General features: G+C 35.9%; 1 protein-coding gene and 1 long non-coding RNA gene across 2 annotated transcripts; both read right to left on the bottom strand.

Moving 5' to 3' along the window:
- Positions 1-936: 936 nt before the first annotated feature.
- Positions 937-2,389, bottom strand: LOC118435834. The gene is made up of 2 exons (XR_004835028.1): positions 2,280-2,389; positions 937-1,244 (listed from the first exon to the last, which is right to left on the bottom strand). It is a non-coding gene; the product is annotated as an uncharacterized LOC118435834 (long non-coding RNA).
- Positions 2,390-16,671: 14,282 nt separating this feature from the next.
- On the bottom strand, positions 16,672-18,643 carry LOC110849697 (protein draper). Its single transcript, XM_022097133.2, has 2 exons — positions 18,098-18,643; positions 16,672-17,831 (listed from the first exon to the last, which is right to left on the bottom strand). Exons 1-2 carry the CDS (start codon positions 18,590-18,592, stop codon positions 16,893-16,895), a joined length of 1,434 nt encoding a protein of 477 aa, XP_021952825.1. The 5' UTR covers positions 18,593-18,643; the 3' UTR covers positions 16,672-16,892.
- Positions 18,644-21,547: the final 2,904 nt, after the last annotated feature.

The raw sequence follows: 21,547 nt of genomic DNA, 5'->3' as shown, positions 1-21,547 counted from the left end.
TGCTACTTGGGGCCGGTCTCTTTGAACTGTTTGCCATCACCTTCATCGCCATGGCGACGACGCAGGGGAAAATATTTGTGGAGAAGGTAATGGCGAGGTATGGAGGAAACAAATATAAGAGGAGAGTGATTGGGACGTTGCTGCCAAACTCGATCAATTTAGAATTTTTAAGTTCTGTATAAACGATGAAGAATGGGATTGGGATGGATTACTTTCTTCGATTTGTGGAGAGGGTGTCATGCCACACGGTCAACTTGTTATTGACGACGAAATAAGGCAGAGTATTATTACTTGGAATTTAAGGAAGCATTACGCATAAGAAGCATTGAAAACAAAATGAATATTTCAAAAGTCAGTCCCATTTGGTTGTCCACATTTACAAAAATTCTAAAATGTCCATAATATGGACTCCATATTAATAGCCCTTGAGCCAATTAAATTTGCTTTCACTGTAACCATATATGCACATAGTCAACAAACAATTTCACACATTTCCCGAATTGAATTTGAAACTTGACATGATTTTTAGTCTCGATAATACTTTGCCTGATGAAAAATAACTGTATGTTAATTCGAAAGCTTGCAAGATAATAAATACTTTATCAATTAGTATGTCCTCTAACACCGATTTAAACTATACAAATAATAAATATATTAAATATATATAAATAAAAATAAGTATATATTAATATATACATAAATATAAATAAAATATGATAAATAGTATAAATGAGGAATTAATTAGGCCCGAATAAATGTTGTCTTTTGATTTATGGCAAATTAGTTTATATAACTTGAGGTAATGATTTCATGAATACTAAAACTATTATTGTAGTACTAACATGTAGTACTAGTATTAGTATTATCTAATCAGTACCAGAGCGGAGTGTTATGCAACTATACCGGACTTTTTATAGTGCATGACAATGATAAAAATTAAATATAATTGGGTTTTTATTTCTCTTGTACAATTTGTATGATACAAATGCCAATAATTGTCATCTGGTTAAACCATAATTCTGTAAATATTCTGCATAACTTGGAGGTGGACAGGTTTCGTCAACAAGAGTTAGAGTTGATTCAACTGGATCAGTTAATATGACCGAGTCGTAATTTGGGAGCGGCTCGTTTTGCAATATGCAAATTTCTACGTCACTAACAGGAGCGCTTGGAAGTGGAGCATCAGGGATATGATTGAATTCAGTTTCGAGGGTCTCCTCGTGCATTCTGGAACAGCATGAGTACTGCAAAATCAAAATATTTAATTGTAAAAATGTAAAAAAAAGTAAAAATTTATTTTATGTATTTATAAAGATAGTGTTTACATAGCAGTATTATAGTAATTAACGGCTAAATTTATTTCAACAAAAAGTGGAGTATTTGACGTAAATTTCATTACTTGTAATTACTGATTAATTGCTTCCCCTAACTTGAGTTTCAAAGTAATTAATTGATTTTATTAACTTATCAGTCTAGTTTAAACTTTGAATGTTTATTGTACACAAAAGATGTTAATTTGCGAGGTTAATTTTTTGCAATCGTATTTTTTTGCAACAAATTTTTGCATTTGATTGTTAATCAAGTTCCCTTTGTCAATTATTCATTGTTTGCTAAATTTAGGTATTGCCACATAGAAGGAGTAGTTAACCATTACAGATAATTACAATTGTTGAATATATTTCGGTTCATAACTGGACAAAGAAACGTAATTAACTAGTTTCTATATATGTGAGTAATTAATTGCTTGCATTTGTCGAGTCGAAATACGTAAATAATTAGATACTTAATTAAGCCTTTAAGGAGTATAATTAACTGCACGAAATTGCATTAACAATCAATGATTAGAATTTGGACACATGATGTGCCCAAATTAATGTGCCGCACATTATATGTAAATATGTCGTGATCATGGTGCGGGTGGAGGAATTCAGTAGTTTTCATAAAACTCGAAAAAATTGAGAGATTCCAAATTTAACATTACGTTGCATCGGGAAATATCCCATTTTTCAGCAAGAAAATGTTCAAATTTAACATTTGATTTGCATAGGAGAACTCCCCAAAAAATGACAAAAGATTTTCGCCGAAGAAAGAAAATCTTAAAAATTAATGACCTTCGGGAAACGACAATTGTCTTCCTACCGCACCATGACCACAATTTTACAGGCCGACTTTTGTCTTCCTCCCGAATGAAACCATTTCCAAGAAAACGACAATTGTCCTCCAATCAAATTAAAAGGTTAAGAAATACTGATATGTGCATAGAACAAAGGAAGCCTCACCTTAAAGAAAATTCGCAAAGCAACCATAGCAATACCTATACCAGCCGCAAAATATGCAAAAATTGTGAGCCCCATTTTAAAACGAAATGTTCTTTTGTCGTTTGTAGCAATGGTCAGATTGAAGTTTCACTAGAGCCACATGTTGCATTTATATACCTGCATAAACATGGAAATACTCATAAATGCTCCCACGTAATGTGATTCATAAATACTTTTATCCTCGCTTATCAGCACCTGAAATAAACATGCTCAATTTAGATAAGTACTTGAGATATGATTCTCACACACTCTAAATAATTTGGAGATAAATCGTTTCCGCTTCCGTTTCCGTTTCGTTTCCGTATTAGGTAATCATTAAGTAGACGTTTTATCACCTACGGGAAATAGGTCAAAAATATGTGTTCGAAACATACTTAAGTAAAAAAAAAAAAAATATTAGTTTTATTTCAAAAACTTTTCTATTCAAACAATGAAGATATTATTTTTTTCACGTGTCTTTGGTACACGAGTTGTTTACTTGTGGACCATAAGTTATGGTGAGAAAACGTCCCCTTAATCGTTACTGTCGTGACGATTCGACTCCAAATTATTTAGAGTGTGCATATCATATTCTGGCATTCGTTTACTAGGTAGTTTAGATAACGTCATACTGATTTCCTGATGACGCGTCATACATATACTTAATTTTAAACCGTCATATTCATAAAACGTTTACCTGTCGGAAAAAGTTTGACCAATCCAATGACTAATCATTGATTAGTAATCAAGTACGTACGTAAGTAGGTCTGCTGTCCATTTGCGTGCATAAATATATAAATAGTTGCATACTTACGGAGACGTTTGTATGTAACTATTTATATATGTCTGTGGTATGTACGCAAATGGACAGAACGATACGCAAATGCTTGATTAGTCATTGTATTGGTTAGTCATTATTTTTAGGCATTCAGTACTTAGCTTGGGCGACTTTGTGGAAAGGCTTTCTGTCTGTCCGTCGGTCAGCAGGACAACGGAAGAAGATGACCTGGGAGAATAAATCCGGTCAATGGGTGCCCATGCATTTACATATTTGCACTTAATACAGTTCATTATTTCGATAATAAATAGGTAAAAAGATAAATACGCACACATTGTAAAAAAGTTGAGTAAAATTGGCACCAGCGCAACTATTGAGTACAATTTACCCCGCCAAAGTTAAAATTTACTCAAGGTTGAGCAAAAATCTTTCAAAGTTGGATAAATTTTAACTTTAAGTGGGTAATTTTTACTCAATATTTAGTTGTCCTAGTGGCAATTTCACTCAAAATTGATTAAATTTTACTCAGATCTTTTTAGAGTGCATTATGAGTAAAAATAAGGATCTTCACGTGAGCATTGTAGAATATCGAAATTAAATATTTCACTCATGTACCAATCGCATCTTGCCCTGCCGCGAGAATAGGAATTTGATTATCATAATGGAAAGTAAAATATGGTTCATATTAAAGATTTATGTATCTTTCTATGGATGCACAACTCTATCACACAAATATAGCTCGGTCCAAAATAGTTGCAAATGAAGTTACTTACGTTTTATGGAATCATTTATAGTTGATGGCATTAGTTTTTACGTTTTATTTTGTTTTGTCAGAGATTTAATGCACTTGCATAGCACAGCAGTTTGATAATGATTTTATGTCTCTCTGTAAGGGCAGCATGATTGTATATCAATCACCCCACTGAAATTGCATAGCTTAACCTCACTTTTTTCTGTTGAACCTCCCCACTGAACGTTCAAAAATCAGGACTAAATTACAAACTAAAATAAATATGAAGTAAAGATAAAATACAACGATAAAATTACCCCCAATCTGTAACGGTTTCACCTTCTCGGCATCCCCTCCACTAACCGATGCTCGATTTAACCCATTAAATTTAATCGCTCTTAAAAACTGGATATATCCCCGCCAAAGATTTATCATCCCGCCTTGAAATAAGGCAGAAAATCTGGCCTCTAGCTGCGGATCCATTCCATAATCTATAACCCAACCACGCTCGGTTTTATAGAATTCTTCCCTACTTTTCACAACATGCGAATTTGGGCGCAAAAATTTCAACTGGGATTCATACTCGTCTATGGAACTTCCGTACGGGACTATGGCGGACTTATTGCACGAACTAATTGCTTCTAGGAGGCTCATGTTGTGGCGGTCTCGAATAACAAATATCCTGGATTTTAGCTTCTTCAAAAACCTTAAGGTATCATTGGAACGTTTTTCCATTTTTTGGTATTCCATTATCGAAATATGCAGCCTGGAACCAATCCGGATGGTTTCTTTCCGTTCCTTAAACGTTCTAGAAATTAAGTCGTAATCTTTTAAACTGGGTACGTAAAGGGTATAATTTTGGGCTAGTATTTGCTTAAAGTTCGAAACCAGAATAGGTTTTAGTGGGGATGTTAAATCTGTCACGTTTTGCCCCTTGTACGCATTACTGAGGACGACGCCCATCAGCAGCCAGGGCGCCAAGACAAATATAAAAGACCATGACTTTTTGAATGGAGTGGTAATGTCAATTCCTTGTTCCACGAGAAGACCGATTAAAAACAGGATCTTGTTGCAGCTAATTTTTGTCAGGTTAAAAATTATTTTTAAAATTGCCGCCGTTATTAACGTTAGGATAGCTAGGGCAAACCAGGGCCAGAAATGGTAGGCTGAAACAAAATGATAAAAACTACTGAGTCCGGAACCGGCCTCATTAAGGAGACCGTCACAAGTAAGAAATCTGTGAGATTCGGCAGCCATCCGAACAATTGGGATGTGTGTTGCGGTATTTATTTGAATCGTGGTTCTTCTCGGTGCCTTCAAGTCGCTGCTCGTGATAAAGGTCTGGACTTCAAAGATGTAGCTGTTATTGGGGTAGATTGCGGAAAAGGTGGTGATATCGATATTGGAGTTTGTCGAAACGGTGAGAAAGTTTGGGAAGGTGGTCTTTTGGATGGCTAGTATCGCCGTTTGAGAGTAGGGATCGCGTATTTGGAATATTCTATCGGGATGAATAGTGGCGGCTAGTTTGAGAAACTGTTTAATTAATGGTGCCCCAGCCGGTAGTCGGTGGAAGGTGAATTTAGCCTTGGCACAAGTACAACAGGATATATGCCATTCTGGAAAGATGCTATCTTCAGGCGTGTAGATCACTGCGGAATGCGATTGACCTAAAATATATTATTCAATCGGTCAAAACCAAAATACAAATTGGACGCTTGACGTACAGACTTTGCGGTAAAATTAAACCGAGAGTAATCTAACAATGCAATGGCGGGAAGTATCACTCTCTGATATTGCGCGAAATTGTAACATTGCGTGGTCCAAGTCAATGCAGCAAATCTTGTGGAGGCACGTTTTGTGTGCTAGTTGGAAATCGTAAAAACAGGTTAAGGTTGAAAAAGTACGATTTTTTGCATGAAAGTGTTGTTTTCCTCATCTGTTGGGTGAAAATCCTAATTTTTTCAACTTTAACCTCTAATATTTTGACAATTTCCAAACAGCGTACAACGTTCCCCAAGAAACGTTGGTTGCATTGACTTGGACAACACAATTCCAAAATTTTAGCCAAATTGGACACTTGCACTTCACACCATCGCATAGTAAGTTGTATAATAGAATGCATACCGCCCGTTCCCTGCATTTCTTGGACCCCTTGCGCAAATTGTACCCAATTTCGACTAGATTTTCTATTCGTGAAATAAACATAGTAGTCCCGATGCCTCAAAATATTAGAAAATCGTTCCTTCTTGACGGGTCCTGTCCAAAATTCTGTGTAAAATGAGTAATACTTGAATAGGCTTGCAGGTGGCGAGCCCTTAGGCATTGGTGGATACAGAAACCCATGAAAAACGCATCTCCACCTAAAATTGTCGTTTTGTCGCCGTATTAATTTCTTCTGATACTTCTGGCTCGGGTATATTTCTAGGACTAGTGGGATTTTGATTGATTCGGGGATATCTAAATATCTATAGTTTATTAGGTGTATCAAACAGTGAGAAAATGGAGATAGTAAGCTACTAAGGTGAGAAACTGGATAAGTGATAGTATTAAATTTGATCTCTGTGTTAATTCCGGCCAAATCTACGAGATCATTTAAATATATGCAAATACACCAGTTAACTGTAAAAAGTAACTGAATCCTCATTTCTATGAAGTAAAGAACTCTAAATAGTTCTTGACCGACTTATTATATATTCAGGTATGCGACAAATAATCCAAAATTCAAATTATTGTTGCTATTTTCAGTTATTTTGCATAACCGACGATACACAACTGTTACATATCGATTTATGTGCATAACACATCCGGATCGCGGCATGATTAGCGTGACAAGTTTGCAAACAGATATTAGAGTTTACGACGTGTTGTACAAGGGTATACTTTGCCTTGAGGATATGTACGTGTTCCAGAATTTTCTGACCATAATTATTTATTCGACAACATAATTATATGCTGTCAACTAACTTTGCATAACACGAGTTACGTAATTGGAGTTACAATGGTGCACATAATAGAGGAAATTCAGAATTGGTAACCACCACGCAGAAAACTTTGATGGTTTCTGTAGCAAAAGAGTAAAACTTTGAGAAACTCTTGCTCAATGCGATTGAGAAAAATTATACGATACAACGGTATGTCCAGATTTATGTCCAGGCAAAACGGCAAAAAGGCATGAATTTTTTCCCAAAAAGGCGCCTTTTTGCATATTCTGATATTATGTAATATTATATTGTTGAAGCGTCATTTATTTAATCCTATAGCGTCATAACCGTTTGATCAAAACATTGACTAATCAAGTGCTTATGTAAATACGTACGTCACTAGTTGTGCTGTCCATTTGCGTATATTAATATATAAATGGTTACATACTTTCAGACGTCCATGTACTTATGTGTGTAGCTATTGATATATATTTGTAGTATGCATGCAAATGGACAGAGCTACGCACACAGTTGATTAGTCATTGTATTGGTTGGTCATTGTTTAGTTATTACAAACAATAAATACTCTACTTATAGCCAATAAGATTTAAATACCTACGTAAATTACGTAGTTACAATGGTGCACATAATATAGGGAATTTCGAGTTGGTGACCACTACGCACAAAAGTCTGGTTGAAGATTGCTGTAACAAAAGAGTAAAACTTTGAGAAAGTTTTGCTTAATGCGATTGGCAAAAAGAAGAATTGTGTTTCGTTGCCTCATTGCTCTCCAGTATCAATTAACCAATTTGTTTCGCCTTTCTGTTGAAAAGAAATCCTACAATTTCCCAAATCCAGACCAACCCGGAAAATCCAGTACAGACTGATTTCTTCTTCACAACGTCATCAAAACGATCAAACAGCTGCCTTCCTTTAAACCGATCGAACAAATTTTCCCAAAAGGAGTAAATTCCTGACGAAATGAGAATCTGAAGGTGGTCCTGAAGTCCCTCCGCTAACCGGGATTGTCCCTCTCGAGCACCCCGAAGCCACGTCCAACCTGTGCAACTCGTCCACAATGCAGCCCCACCCTTCCCAAACTTAAGGCAACCACGGATGAGTCATTCCCCGCGCGTCTCATTCCGGCCCATGTTTGTTTGTTTGTTTGCATTTATTTCACGTGTCATACATCCTATCAGTACAAAATTAGACTGGTCTCCTAGGGTGACACAACTGAGCGCATTATATGTAAATAACCTAATTAACTATTTAATACTTACTTACTACTCCTTAAAATTAACACCTTTTTTCTAACAACCACATATTAACAGACTTTCTGAAGTTAACCTTTTTGTCATCTATTTCACAAAACTCTCTAGGGAGTGAGTTCCACAATTTTGACGCCGAGTAACCGAAGGAGTTTGCATATAAAGAAGTGCAATGAGTTTAAGTAATACACGAATTCCTGTTTCTAGTCGTCATGCTACTTAAATTACTGGACGGCAAAAATAAATTAGTAAGATATGGAACTTTACAGCCATATTTCCTAATTTTATAGATAAACCATACTGAGAAGAAATGGAACCTTTCTCCTACAGTTAACAAGTTATGCTTTTCTAACATCAACGAAAAATCTATAGCTCGAAACGCTTTATAACACTCTTTCCTGGCTTATTTAGCTTCATCAGGGGAAAGGTCAGCCCAAAACCTTTTTCGCTTAAATTTTGTCGTCTTGGGATAATAATAAGTCGCTGGAATAGAACAGGTAACGCTTTGTAGACGCTCAAAGTCGTTCTGTCGCGAGGCTCCCCAAATAATAAGGCTGTAGTCAACCACAGAGTTAATGTATGCATTAATTAATAACATTAAAACATGAGGCGTGATATTTCTACGAAGCTTACATATCAACCCAGCATTAATACTAATTTTTTTGTAAACATGTTCGAAGTGGCATTTGAAAGTCAAACATTCATCTACATACAGCCCCAAATATTTGAAACTAGATACTCGTTCGATCACATTGTTATTTACCACGATTTTAGCCTGGTCCAAGTCGAGTTTCGTACTTTGTTTCCTAAAAACTATGTATTTTGTCTTTGCAAAGCTAATTGGTAAACCAATACTATTACACCATGTATCAAGGAGAGAAAGCGTGGCCTGCATTTTCGCACACGCACTTTCAATATCCGTGTCTTCAAAATACAAGACCAAATCATCTGCAAAGGACAAAAAGTGACATATATCCTTTAAAACAGTGGCAACTTTGTTAAAAAATAAAATATAGAGGGCTGGACCATTTACCGTACATTGGCCAATGCCCCTATTATCAGAAAATGTACTAGATAAATAGTCACCTAATTTAATCACAAATTGTCGTTCGGATAAAAAGCTAAATATAATTAATACTAGCCCAGAAGCCCGTCTTAAAGACAGGCCGATTTTAAAATTGCCAACCACCATCTGAAAATTATGATATTATTGCAGTATATAATAGCTCAGTATATCTTTCCTAACTTTGCTCTATAATCATATATTGCCAACGAATTTGTTTAACGTTGCTAAGGAGTTTTTTTTAACGTTTCTAAGGAATTTTTTAACGTTGCTAAGGAATTTTTTTTAACGTTTCTAAGGAATTTTTATAATGTTGCTAAGGAATTTTTTTAACGTTTCTAAGGAATTTTTTTAACGTTGCTAACCATAACCATAACCATAATCATAACCATAACCATAATCAAAACCATAATCATAATCATAATCATAACCATAATCATAATCATAACCATAATCATAATCATAATCATAATCATAATCATAATTATAATCATCATAACCATAACCATAATCATAATCATAACCATAATCATAATCATAATCATAATCATAACCATAATCATAATCATAATCATAACCATAACCATAATCATAATCATAATCATAATCATAATCATAACCATAATCATAATCATAATTATAACCATAATCATAATCATAACCATAATCATAATCATAGTCACCCTAGTCGGCTCATCAATCAGCTGCTTGTAGCCTAACGAACTAGTTAAACTTTTTATAGAGGAGGAAAATTTGTCATTAGCAAATAAATCAATATTGAAGTCACCAAAAACAATGCTATCAAGTTTATCCTGTTCAATTTGGAATAGAAGTGATTCTAGCGACCTAATAAAACTTGATTTAAGTGAATCAATAGGTGGACGGTAAACCAGTACAATAATAATTGGTTTGTGAAAAGGAGTAAAAATCTGTACACAGTTTATCTCTGTTTCATTTGGAAAAGCTACTTCATAATTCAGTGGCAAAAATCTAAAGCCGTCTCTAATATACAGTAATGATCCACCCCCTTCTCTACCCTGTCTATCAAAACGAAGGAGAGTATACCCTGGCGCATTACAGATCGAAGTCGGGGTGGAGTCATTAAGTTTGCTCTCATTTATACATAAAATAGTTAAGTTCGTAGACTCAAGGAAATGTCTAATTTCGTCCCTCTTTCCCCAGATACCGTTGCAGTTAAGCTGCCCAAAAAGTAGACCATCAACAAATTTAGGAATGGGGATAGTAACATTGACATTGACATAATTATCATGGTCACACTCACTAAAATTATCGACGCCTTCACCCGGGACGGGCTCTTCGAAGTACGGAAATGCTTGAAGAATTGTAGTGGAAATCGCTTGGGGGTTAGCGACAGGGTTAGCGACTGCACAGATTTTTGCAGAAAAATTCGTTCCTCAATAATTTGTTGTCCTTCTTTGGAAGAATTTTCTTTCAAAAATCTGTTGAGATGAATTTTTAAAGTTAAAAATATTGAATTCTTTAAAGTAATAACATTTAAATTTCAACGAATTATTAACGTTGAAATATTTTAGGTTCTCCATAAGGAGACATGAAAAATGGGGCAGAATGAGACGCGCGGGAATGACTCATCAATGGTTACCTTAACCTCTGACCCAACCTTGCTCATCGCTTCGTTCAAATAGGGCAAAATTCTGTCAATCCTCTCCCTCAAGTCGATATACGCAATCCTCCCGTCGCATCGGGCCAGGAGGTTTTTAAAGTGGACGGGGTCCGTGAATGACACCGCTCGAAAATATGTATACCTATTGTTGCGACCACTTTTTGACAAAATTCTCGATAAATTTACCAATTCCTGAATTCCAGACTTTTTTAAAAATTCGAACTCGACTATAACATCTGATTGGACAAAGTCTAAAATTTCGCTGTGTTTTATCCAGTGCGCTTCACCATTGGGTGAGACCAGCGGCGTAGCCAGGATTGGGTCCTGGGGGGGGCTCAGCCAAAAAAATACATATTACCCAAATAAATGGGCCTTTTTAGCTTTAAGATTTCTACATTCAGTTACCGAATGGCTCATACCATTTTAAGTAAAACATTTTAACACCGAATAAACATATTAGCACATCTAGTTTAGCCCTATGTATTAAGAACCACCAAGTTTTCATGTAAATAAACTTCTCAAAAATTCTTGTCTGTAGAGAACCTTACGCTCTGTCGCATCTCAATTTCCTTCCATACAATCTTACTTGACAGATAATATAGTGTAACTTAAACTTTGTCACGACAGAAGCGTTGTAAAATAACGTCATCTCATTCTCGAGGACGTGATTTTTCGAAAATATGTTTCGAAAATCATTCCAAATATTTGGCGAGAACTGCAAATCAATGTGTAATTCTAATGCTGGTTTTGGATAGATAACGGTATGGGGATTAAGTATTTATGCATTATTATTTGTCCGTAATTTCACGTCGATCTACTAAAAAATGATCCGAACGTTTGCCAGTATTAATTGTGAAAATCTGCTTAATTCCGTGAATTTTGCTTAGTTTTTTTCTTAAAGGAAATCAGAGGGTCATAAATGGCCACAACTTTTTATTATTTTATTTTGAAGGTCATAATGGGTCAATAAAAAATAAATAAATTACGAAAAGTTGAAAAAAATTACCGGCGACCACTTTTCTGAGAAAAAAACCAAAATTTTTAATTACTCATCTTTTTGTCGTTTGCTGGGCCATATCTTTAAAACCCAACCGAATCTATAGAAATGTCTGAGGTAAAAAATGAAGCCACTTACATTATGCACTAAAACATTAATAAACGAACTCATGAAAATATAACCCAAGGAAAAATTTTAGCGCGGATGCCAAAATATTCCCGAAAAATGTCCAGATTTTTCTAGTTTTTAATTTTTTATCTTATCTTACTCATCGATATCGGTCCAACTATTTATGCATGATGAAAATCATTTAACTAAATATACAGATTTTTCGCATTATCCAAATAAAATTAGTACTGATATGCAATTAAGATGTTTTTACTGCAGGAAACCACGTCGAGAAAGGGGAAAAAATAAAAAGATATCTTGTCATGGTGAGGGGCCGTCCGTAAATTACGTTACCCAAAAAAAACCGATTTTTTAAACCCCCCCCCTTTACGTGTGTAACGTAGGCACGATATAACTAGAGCCTTATGTATACCCCCCTCGCCCCTCTTACGTTACGTAATTTCAGCCTAACGGTCCTTATGACTTGCTGATGTATGTAGATAAATAAACAACAGTAAAAATATACACAACACTTGGCATATTTTCTTAGAGGAAAATCTGTACTCTGCTGAATTTAAAGTAGATTTGGGACAGGTACAAAGTACGACCCTGCTTATGAAAATATGTATACTTATGAGATGTCATTCCATAAATAAATTAGTCATTAAGTTGGCATCATTAACCTATATATTTCAGATTAAGTGCATATTTACCTTAGTGCAATGAGATTGTCGTGTCATCATCATAAATGCAGAGATTGTAAGAGCACGTATGTAGCAATTGGTATTTAAGCACAATTTTTATTTTCTGATCATTAGCTCACCCTGCGCAGCAGAGGAGCTATTGAATTCCTCTTGTCCGTCCGTCTGTCTGTCCGTCTGTCTGTCCGTCTGTCCGTCTGTCTGTCTGTTAACGACTCTTTTGCATCAATTGATGCTAATTACTGCGACTTATTCACGTTCGTGACATACTTAATAGCACCACTGGTATCGAACAAGCGGCGACTCAAAATGGTGCCAAACAATTGATGGAATAGGTGAAAAACGCACAAAAAGTGCAGAAGAACCGTCAGAAACACTTATGGTTTTGACGTCAAATTTTCCGGCTTATCCGGCTGCGAAAAGTGTTATATTGCATGACATGGTCTTGATTAAATCGAAAATTTGCTATTATTAACCCCACCCCCTATTAACTGTGGGTGAGGTTCCCAAATTTCAATAATTCGATTGAGATCCTCCCGTCTAGATTTGAAAAATGATATATCACATGACATGGTTTAACTTAATTCGAAAATTCAAAAATGACCACTCCCACTGGGGGTGTGGTTTCAAATTATAATTATTCAATGATGATCCCCTCGTAGAACTGACAAAAATGATGTGTTACAACCCATGTTTTGGATAAAATCGAAAAGACGCAGAGGGTCACACCCACCGGGGGTGTGGTTTCAATTTTGTAATAGATTAATCTGGAACTCCCCGTCGAGCTCAGCAAAATGACATGTCACATGACATGGTTTCGATTAAATTGGAAATGCGCCGAGACCACGCCCACTGAGGGGTGTGGTCGCAAAATTTTTCTTACTCAGTCGAAATCTCCTCGCCAAGCTGAGAAAAATGATATGTCACACGACCCACTTTCTCTAAAACTAGCCAAAAGCGCCGAAAGCCACACCCACTGGGGGAGTGGTTTTTGACACATATACCTCGAATGGAGTGTCCTGACTTTTCTGACAAAAATGATATGTCACAAGATCCACTTTATCAAAAACTGGTCAAAAGCGCAGAAAGCCACACCCACTGGGGGTGTGGTCTTGAAAGTTTTTGTAATGACCTAGACGGCCAACGATAACCTAAACAATAAGTGGCAGTTGTTTAATCAAAATATTTTTTGGGGTGGCCTGGGAGTACATAAATATTTGCCTCGTTTTTATGACCTTGTGACCTGAATTAGAGTGGGTGGGGTCAAAATTTTCAAAATTTGGGAATATATAATTTGCCCCACGGCCAGAGGTTTCCAAAACATTTTGAAATTCAAAAATTGGTGGAAAATTGGAAAATTGGTTGGGTTTTGAAGTTTTTCCATAACGAGTTTTTGGCACATCGGCCAGTTCACATTTCAGCAAGAATTAGTTTCTTCTTTTAAAATTTTCACCATAAATTGATATGCTTGTACATAAAAATGCGCAATATAACGAAATCTACGATGTGAGTCTGGTTGTCATCAGTGTTTAACATCTTGCAAGAAATAACTTCATTTACATTACATACCATAATTGTGATAAGAAGTCGTTTAAGTTAAGTACAATAAACTTTGCTAAATAGTTTATAAAGTGTAGAGTCGGCCTTAACACTACCCGTGATAACCGTTACTCTGGGTTGAGCCGGCCGTGATTTCGAAAGAGGATGATAATGACAGCCGACCTGATGTCCGGTGGTTGAGAATAACTTTTTCCGTATAAACAAAGTAGACTAGACTGCAGATTTCACTATCTCAAACTATCTTACTTTATTTTTAATTATACGAATAAGAATTATGACAATTAATTCAGAGCTCAAAAACTTGACTACTCTCCAAATCTAACTTAAAACTCTTACTAAATTCTCCTTTCTTTCAACTACGACGACAAGAAAGATGATGCAATCTCTGCACCGCGACACTTAAAGCTAAGGGGAAAAATGCGACTCAATTCTCATTACTACATTTTCTCCCACCTCTTTTACGCCAATAATAAGTAAAAGAACGATTCATACATTCACACAAATTATACGCATACAAATCAAAACATCTTAACACTAAAATATACTAAATATACGCATAATTCACTTTTAAATTTCACTGATTCCACTGGCCATAACGTATCGGTAATTGTACTTCTCTCCCGCTGCGAGTCTTGACGGTACGATTTCCGCGTTCCTGGTCGTCACTGGGAACCGTGATCACTCTTGTTTCTTCTTGGCGTTGTCCAGTCTTCAATTCGGATGCTGACACCTCCAATGGATACAAACGTTGTAATGGTCTCAGCAGAACTCCATTTGTAGTCTTCACTTTTGCCACCCGAATCTTTCCATCTCGGCCTGGGCACAGTTCCAAGATTCGCCCCAATGGCCACTGGTATCTCTTCTTGTTGTCGTGACCCACAAGCACGATTTCTCCTACTTCAGGTTTATACGAATATTTCTCATTTCTTTTCGCCACCAGCAGAGCCAGATATTCTTTCCTAAAGCGCTCTTGTAAGGCGTACTTGAGGTCACAGATCTTGGCAAATGCTCCTTGCAAATCCTTCGCACAGATTAGGTCCCGTTCCGGCAATCCTGCCACAGGAAGGTCTCTCATGAACATGGCAGGGGTTAACGGTGTCAAATCTTCCGAGTCCTCTGTCAAAGTCGTCAGCGGCCGATTATTGATGCAATGGGAAATTGAAATTGCATTTAGATTTCGTCATTGCAAATATGTGCAAGAATAATGCACCTGCGAATAACAATTTTGGCATAATGTTATTACACAATCAATAGTTGTGATTTACTTGAGAATTAGTTCTTGACAATGAAGAGCACTGATATTTAATATACCCAAAAATGGTTGAGAACAACAACGTAAATGTGAATAAACATCTGAAGCAAGAGAATGGTATATTAGTTATAAAAATGAACAGGCTACAACATTACTGGAGTGTTATGCACAACTATATATGAAGAAGGGTATGAAGTATGAAGTACTTTAGGGACGAAAAAGGCAGAGAAAGCATCTAATAATACAAGTAGGGATGTTTACGTGTAGCTGTCTGACTTATAAGGGGCAGATCATAACGGGCAAAACCTACATAGAGGCAGGGTTGCAAGTGATATATCGTCGTTCTAATTCTAAATAGAGCTAAGTGCAGTGAATGCTTAATTTTATATAAAGCTAAGTGCAGTCAATTTTTAATTATAAAACAGGCTAACTGCACCATAAAGACTATAGTTAAAACAAGTGCAGTTAATAGCTTGTTTTTACATTAAGAACTGACTACACTTAGCTTTATTTAAATTAAGCATTCACTGAACTTAGCTCTATTTAGAATTAGAACGACGATATGTCGCCAATTGAGATTTAATGAGATTTAATGATATATATCAATCATCTCAGTTGGGTGAGAGAGTAATGCATATGCATAATGCATAATAGAGTAATGCATAATGCTTAGTGAGTAATCCAGCTAAGTCCAAAATGCATCAAAAAGAAATCCAGTCAAGTCCAAAATGCATCAAAAAGAAATCCAGTCAAGTCCTCCATTTTGTACGGGACTTGACTGGGTTTATTTTTGATGCATTTTGGACCTAGCTGGATTACTCACTAAGCCGACGATATGAGAAATAATGAGTTATAATTGTAGTGCATGACGCCGCCCGTTAGATGGCACTAGAACACGCATCATAAATCGCGTTATTTCTCGAATTTCTCATACCTCACTATTTCTCTTTATATCTCGCTCACTGAGATGAGATTTGCGAGTCTGACATGAGATTTCTGCAACCCTACATACAGCGTTGGCCCGGAACATCTTATGTATGTATAATCGGTACATATTTATGTACATGCATAAACTAAACCTTAATAAGGATTGCTTAGGTGAGTCTTAGATGTGCGATTGAAATAATGAAATAAAATCCCACCCACCCTAACATATTTCAATAATATCGGCACGGCATCACGATATTTTATTATTGGATTGTGTTAAATCATTTTTTATTCAAACAGTTTATTGTTACAACGATAATAATCCATTTCATCATATGAATAACAACAGTGACCTTGAATTCGAGGGCTTATTATAAAAAATAATAGGTGGATTTGGATAGAAAATATTAACAGGATGCTGATAATATTGAACTTTCTTAGGGTAGGTGGAATTTTATTTCATTCTTTTAATCACATTACAAATTGCAATACAATTTATTAAATAATAAATAATAAATAATTTAGATTTATAGTTCCGATTAAATTTAAATTTGTTGTGAAGCACATGAAAGAAACATTTGGTTGATTATATAGCACCAGAAAAAATTTATATATTTAAATAAATACAACTGCAAGATTTTGACCCATTTATTTCCATTCGTATACAAAACTTGCGATAATTAGTAACATAAACCAATCTCTCAAACTATCAACTTTGCTTGAACTACTTGATCGCCTTGTGGTAGTCGTGGTAAGATTTGGAAACTGACACTCCTCCGATTTCAATATACACCTTGTCCCATCCTCGTCAACGTACGATATGTCCATACATCCACAAGCTTTATATCTGCCCAGACCTGCTCCATATTCTTTACAATACGCCAAGCTACTGATGATAAGACACATACCGGAATTGCTACAAAAGTCCCCAATCTTTTTTGGGTTTGGGGCACAATCGTACGAATTCCGATCTGCGGAAGCATTCTTGAAGAAACCTTGTCTGCACTCGCAAACTCCTACCATACTATCTCTCGTGGCTATATAACAATGTGAATTTTCCACAAGTTGGGTGCAATAATCAAATTCTGCACTATAGACGCATGCATCACTTAACTTTTCCGGTTTTCTTAAGCATCTTCTGCCATCCGGGGTGGGGACTTGTTCTTGCTGACAGGCACATTTATTAGTGGTTTTATCACACCCCACGGTTCCTTCAATGAACATGGAACAATCCCTGAATACCTCAGTGCAGTCGGATCCAATCGTTCTGTTAGCGTAACACCACTGGTCAGTGTACGGACTTGGAAGGGCGCCAGTGTGACACTCGCATTTCCCCGAGGTAGGGTTACAAAAGGCGTGTTGATTGATTCCGAAGAGACATTCGTAGTTGGAGGTACAGTTTCTTCCAAGGGGGACACGTTCGTAACAGCGGTTGTCCGATGGGACGTGGATAGCACCGTTAAAGCTGGAACATTTACATCTCCCAACAAAAGGCGGGGTTACTTCGGGCACACAGAGGGAAACCGGGCCAAATTGGGCTTGGCATTGCTCGTCGTAATCACACGGGCCGCTGATTTCCCGTTGGATCTGTAAATTTAGAAGAGTCGAAGTTTAACCAAATTGGAAGATAAGTTGTACGCTTGCATGTGCATATATTTCGAATTGGTGTATGTATGTAGTACGTCTTATTTTCTGCTGTAATTAATTTAATGGGGGCCAAAAATATTGTTCACAGCTTGGGTGAATAATTGAAGGACTTATACGGGGATAATTTTTGGAAAATTTGAAAACCATGTTATCATCCTGAATTTATGCAAAAATTAGGTGAGTATGCTTAATTAAAATTTTCATACCTGAAAACACTCCAATTTACTACTGTCTCGAGAAAAAATTTCCACAAAATCTTTGCCACATTTACAGGTTGCGGTTTCACTGTGGCTTTCCCGGACACAAAATGAATTACCGGTAAGGCATTGCTTATCATCGGTGCATTCCTCAGTTAAATTTTGCCGCGTGGGAAGACACCTTTCAAATGTTGTGGAAGCAATAAAACCAGACGAACAAGCACAACTCGCAGTCTCATCGTCACACTGAAAGGCGGCAGGATTGTTTGATATGGTGACGCATTGTTGTCTAATTTGGCATGGATCTCCCACTTTGGTGGCGTAAAGGAGACATCGAGTCAAGTCTGGGGAGGGGAAAGTGGTCTCGACACATTGACACTGGTTATTTTCTCCACAAATAGAGTTGGATGGACAGTCAAATTCTGATTCGCATGGGTCACCAATATTTTCTGATGTAACAATACACGTAATAGTTACAAGTGCGAGAATAATTTTAACAAACATTTTGATGATGACGGTAATTCAGTGAGATTGAGAATAATTACGGACGTAAGGAGACAAGAGTTTTAAGCGAAATGTCATGACATATTTGCAGACATATTGGGCAACAGAGTGATAAGATAAGGTTCGTTAATGAAATATGATTTTGGCCGGGCCAAGGGTTTACGTGTCAGTGTTATCCGTCCGTCGGTTTTGGGATAATTTTAGTAAAACTTTTGAGATCGTCTTAAATTTGGCAAACATTTAAGACATGACGGATTACGAATTGAGTTTGAAGATGGGGCAAAACGAGCAAGTGGTTGAACTATACGTGTTCAAGAGAAATTATTCATTCAATTATTCATTCATTCACATGTTGTATGGACAACATTCATTCAAATATTCATTTATTCAATCACTCATTCATTCATTCAAACATTCATTCATTCGTTCAAACATTCATTCATTCATTCAAACATTCACTTACTTATTCATTTATTTATTCATTTATTCGAAAGTTGCGAAGTTGACGTTTACCATACACCATATTTTCTTAAATCATTTGTTTTGCTGATTCAGTAGCTCAAAATATATGATATTTATTTATATGCGGGCGAACTAGAGCTTAAAAGTTAACATAAATTTATAGCGTAATAAAGAAATCAGCTAAAAAGGTTCTCGAAATGTAATGAAGCATATAATACATAAAAATTTCTACCACACTCATAATGAAGGAATGGGAAATGTCATACCGCAGCTACTCATTCACTTCAGATTGTGATAAATGAGTGACAAATTTATTCATAATTCGTTTGGTACATCCCGTTATGCAATTCAAAATTTTGTTCATTCATTCAATATCCATTGAATAAATGAATGGACCATATTCATTGTTCGATATTAAATGAATAAATGAATGAAGCTTGGTTATTCATTCAAAATTCATTTGATTTTTAATAATTCACACTCATTCATTATTCAAATTCACTTTATTGAGTGAATGTGAACAGTTATGGTTGAACTGTGTGCCTGCCTCGTTTAGGTTGGATGTTGGATCATTGTATTCAAAATAGTTGTAGAATGCTGCAAATAGCATAGCGGTAGGTAATTGGGTACAGGTGTTGTTACACTGAAGATTTGATAATATAAAGTGAAGTTATCTAATTTATGAATCGTTGTATAATAAATAAACCATATGTAGGGCTCCGCGAAGTTGTACATATGTCTGTTATGTGTGTACCTGTGTTAATTTATTTTCCTTGTAACTTGACTAGATAACAATTTTATTTCTCGTTTTATCTCCCAGTTTCGCAAATAAGGTTGGACAGGTGAGTGATGATATTGTCAACGTTATTTTGTTACGTGACATAAAGGCTTGGATTTGCGCATATACACTGTAAATAATATGGTAATAAACATTACCGAAAAGCACAAGTATATGACTCTACCAGAGTGGTGATGATGAGTTGTCCCGTATGGTAATAAATTTTTACCATTATGGTAACGAATTTTTACTACCTGGTAAAATATTATTACCAAATTTATTACCGAGAAATCATTACCTGTGTGAATTTACCGGATTATTAAGAGTGTAGTTGTCCATTACGCATATAAAAGTTTTGATTGAAAGGCTCAAGGTACAAAGTTTGTATATACATTATAAATTATCTACATACATACAATTACTTAAATTATCTCTATACATTTTCTACATTATTGTGTGTACCTGTCTGGGTAGGAAATTCCCCTTTCTGTCTAATTATACGAAAATATGTACGTCTCGCTTACACGTACTAAAATCTTTTAGTGCGTATGACGGGAGAGGGGTGTGATACTAGAAAAATTCTGAAACACTTAAAAAAACATACAGAATACGGTAGGTCGCGAAAGCAATGCTCTATGGTTGATCTAACAAAACGGCAGAATTTTTCTCCTAAAAGGTTATGTGGCCGATCAATCAATTTAAGTTTGTAAGAGATTATCCAGATATTACTTCATTGGTAATAAAATATACATGTATGTACACAGTGGCATACTTTTCGGGGAAAAAGTCGATAAAAAAGTGCAGTAAATTAAATTTAAGCTAGAAAACAAGGATTAAGGTTTAGAACAATAAATAATAAAAATTATAACGGCTGATTCACTTTTTTCCGAAAAATTCTCTCGGATAAGCCAGACATAATGCTTTTACACTACATATGAAAGTTGTGAATTATTCCGATATACAGGTTCCCAAATAGTATTTGAAGCAGTATAAAAACTGACAAAATTCTATTTACCGAAAAAATTGCATAAGTAGGGAGTTTTGTATTTATATAATTTTTCCGAAACGTAGTTAATTGGTGTAGAATAAATGTTTGGTTACAAAAATTGATAAAAATTTGCGAGAGTTTGTCGTCCCTAGTCGACCAGCTTTTCCGAAGGGGGAATGTCGGAAATTGTGGCTAATTTGAAATTTTCCTGATACTGTTTCACTTTCTATCTACAATTTCTGTAACTCCGTTGGAAGTAGAAGAAAATATAAATTTCCGGAACAGCCATCGCCTGTAAGGTACCAGCCCCGAAACAAGTAGCGCAAGTAGGGTTGGTCTATCCGATCCGAGATTATCCGATCCGTCGGATCGGATCGGATAATCATCGGATCGGATCGTAAATAAAAATATTCGAGAACTATCCGATCGGATAAGACTTGTTATCCGATCGGATCAATCCGACGGATACTTCGGATATCCGATCGGATATCGGATAATCCGCATTTACTAAAAATCTGCAGTCTGGCGGTGACTGTGCGAGAATATTCTCCCTTGAAGTGCGTAAATTCAAATGGCTGGCATAAATAACAACTGCTTAGCATAATTAATTAGTATAGTTTGTTGTAGTTTTTTACTATTTTTAATTAATAAATCTCACATATCAAGATTTTATACAATACTAATTCAAATTTTAACCTAAGGTAATTAGCAGATTCCGGCTAAATAC

This window comes from Folsomia candida, unplaced genomic scaffold (genome assembly GCF_002217175.1).
Source record: "Folsomia candida strain VU population unplaced genomic scaffold, ASM221717v1 Fcan01_Sc005, whole genome shotgun sequence".
Lineage (NCBI taxonomy): Eukaryota > Metazoa > Arthropoda > Collembola > Entomobryomorpha > Isotomidae > Folsomia > Folsomia candida.
This window is presented reverse-complemented; position numbering and strand designations above follow the sequence as displayed.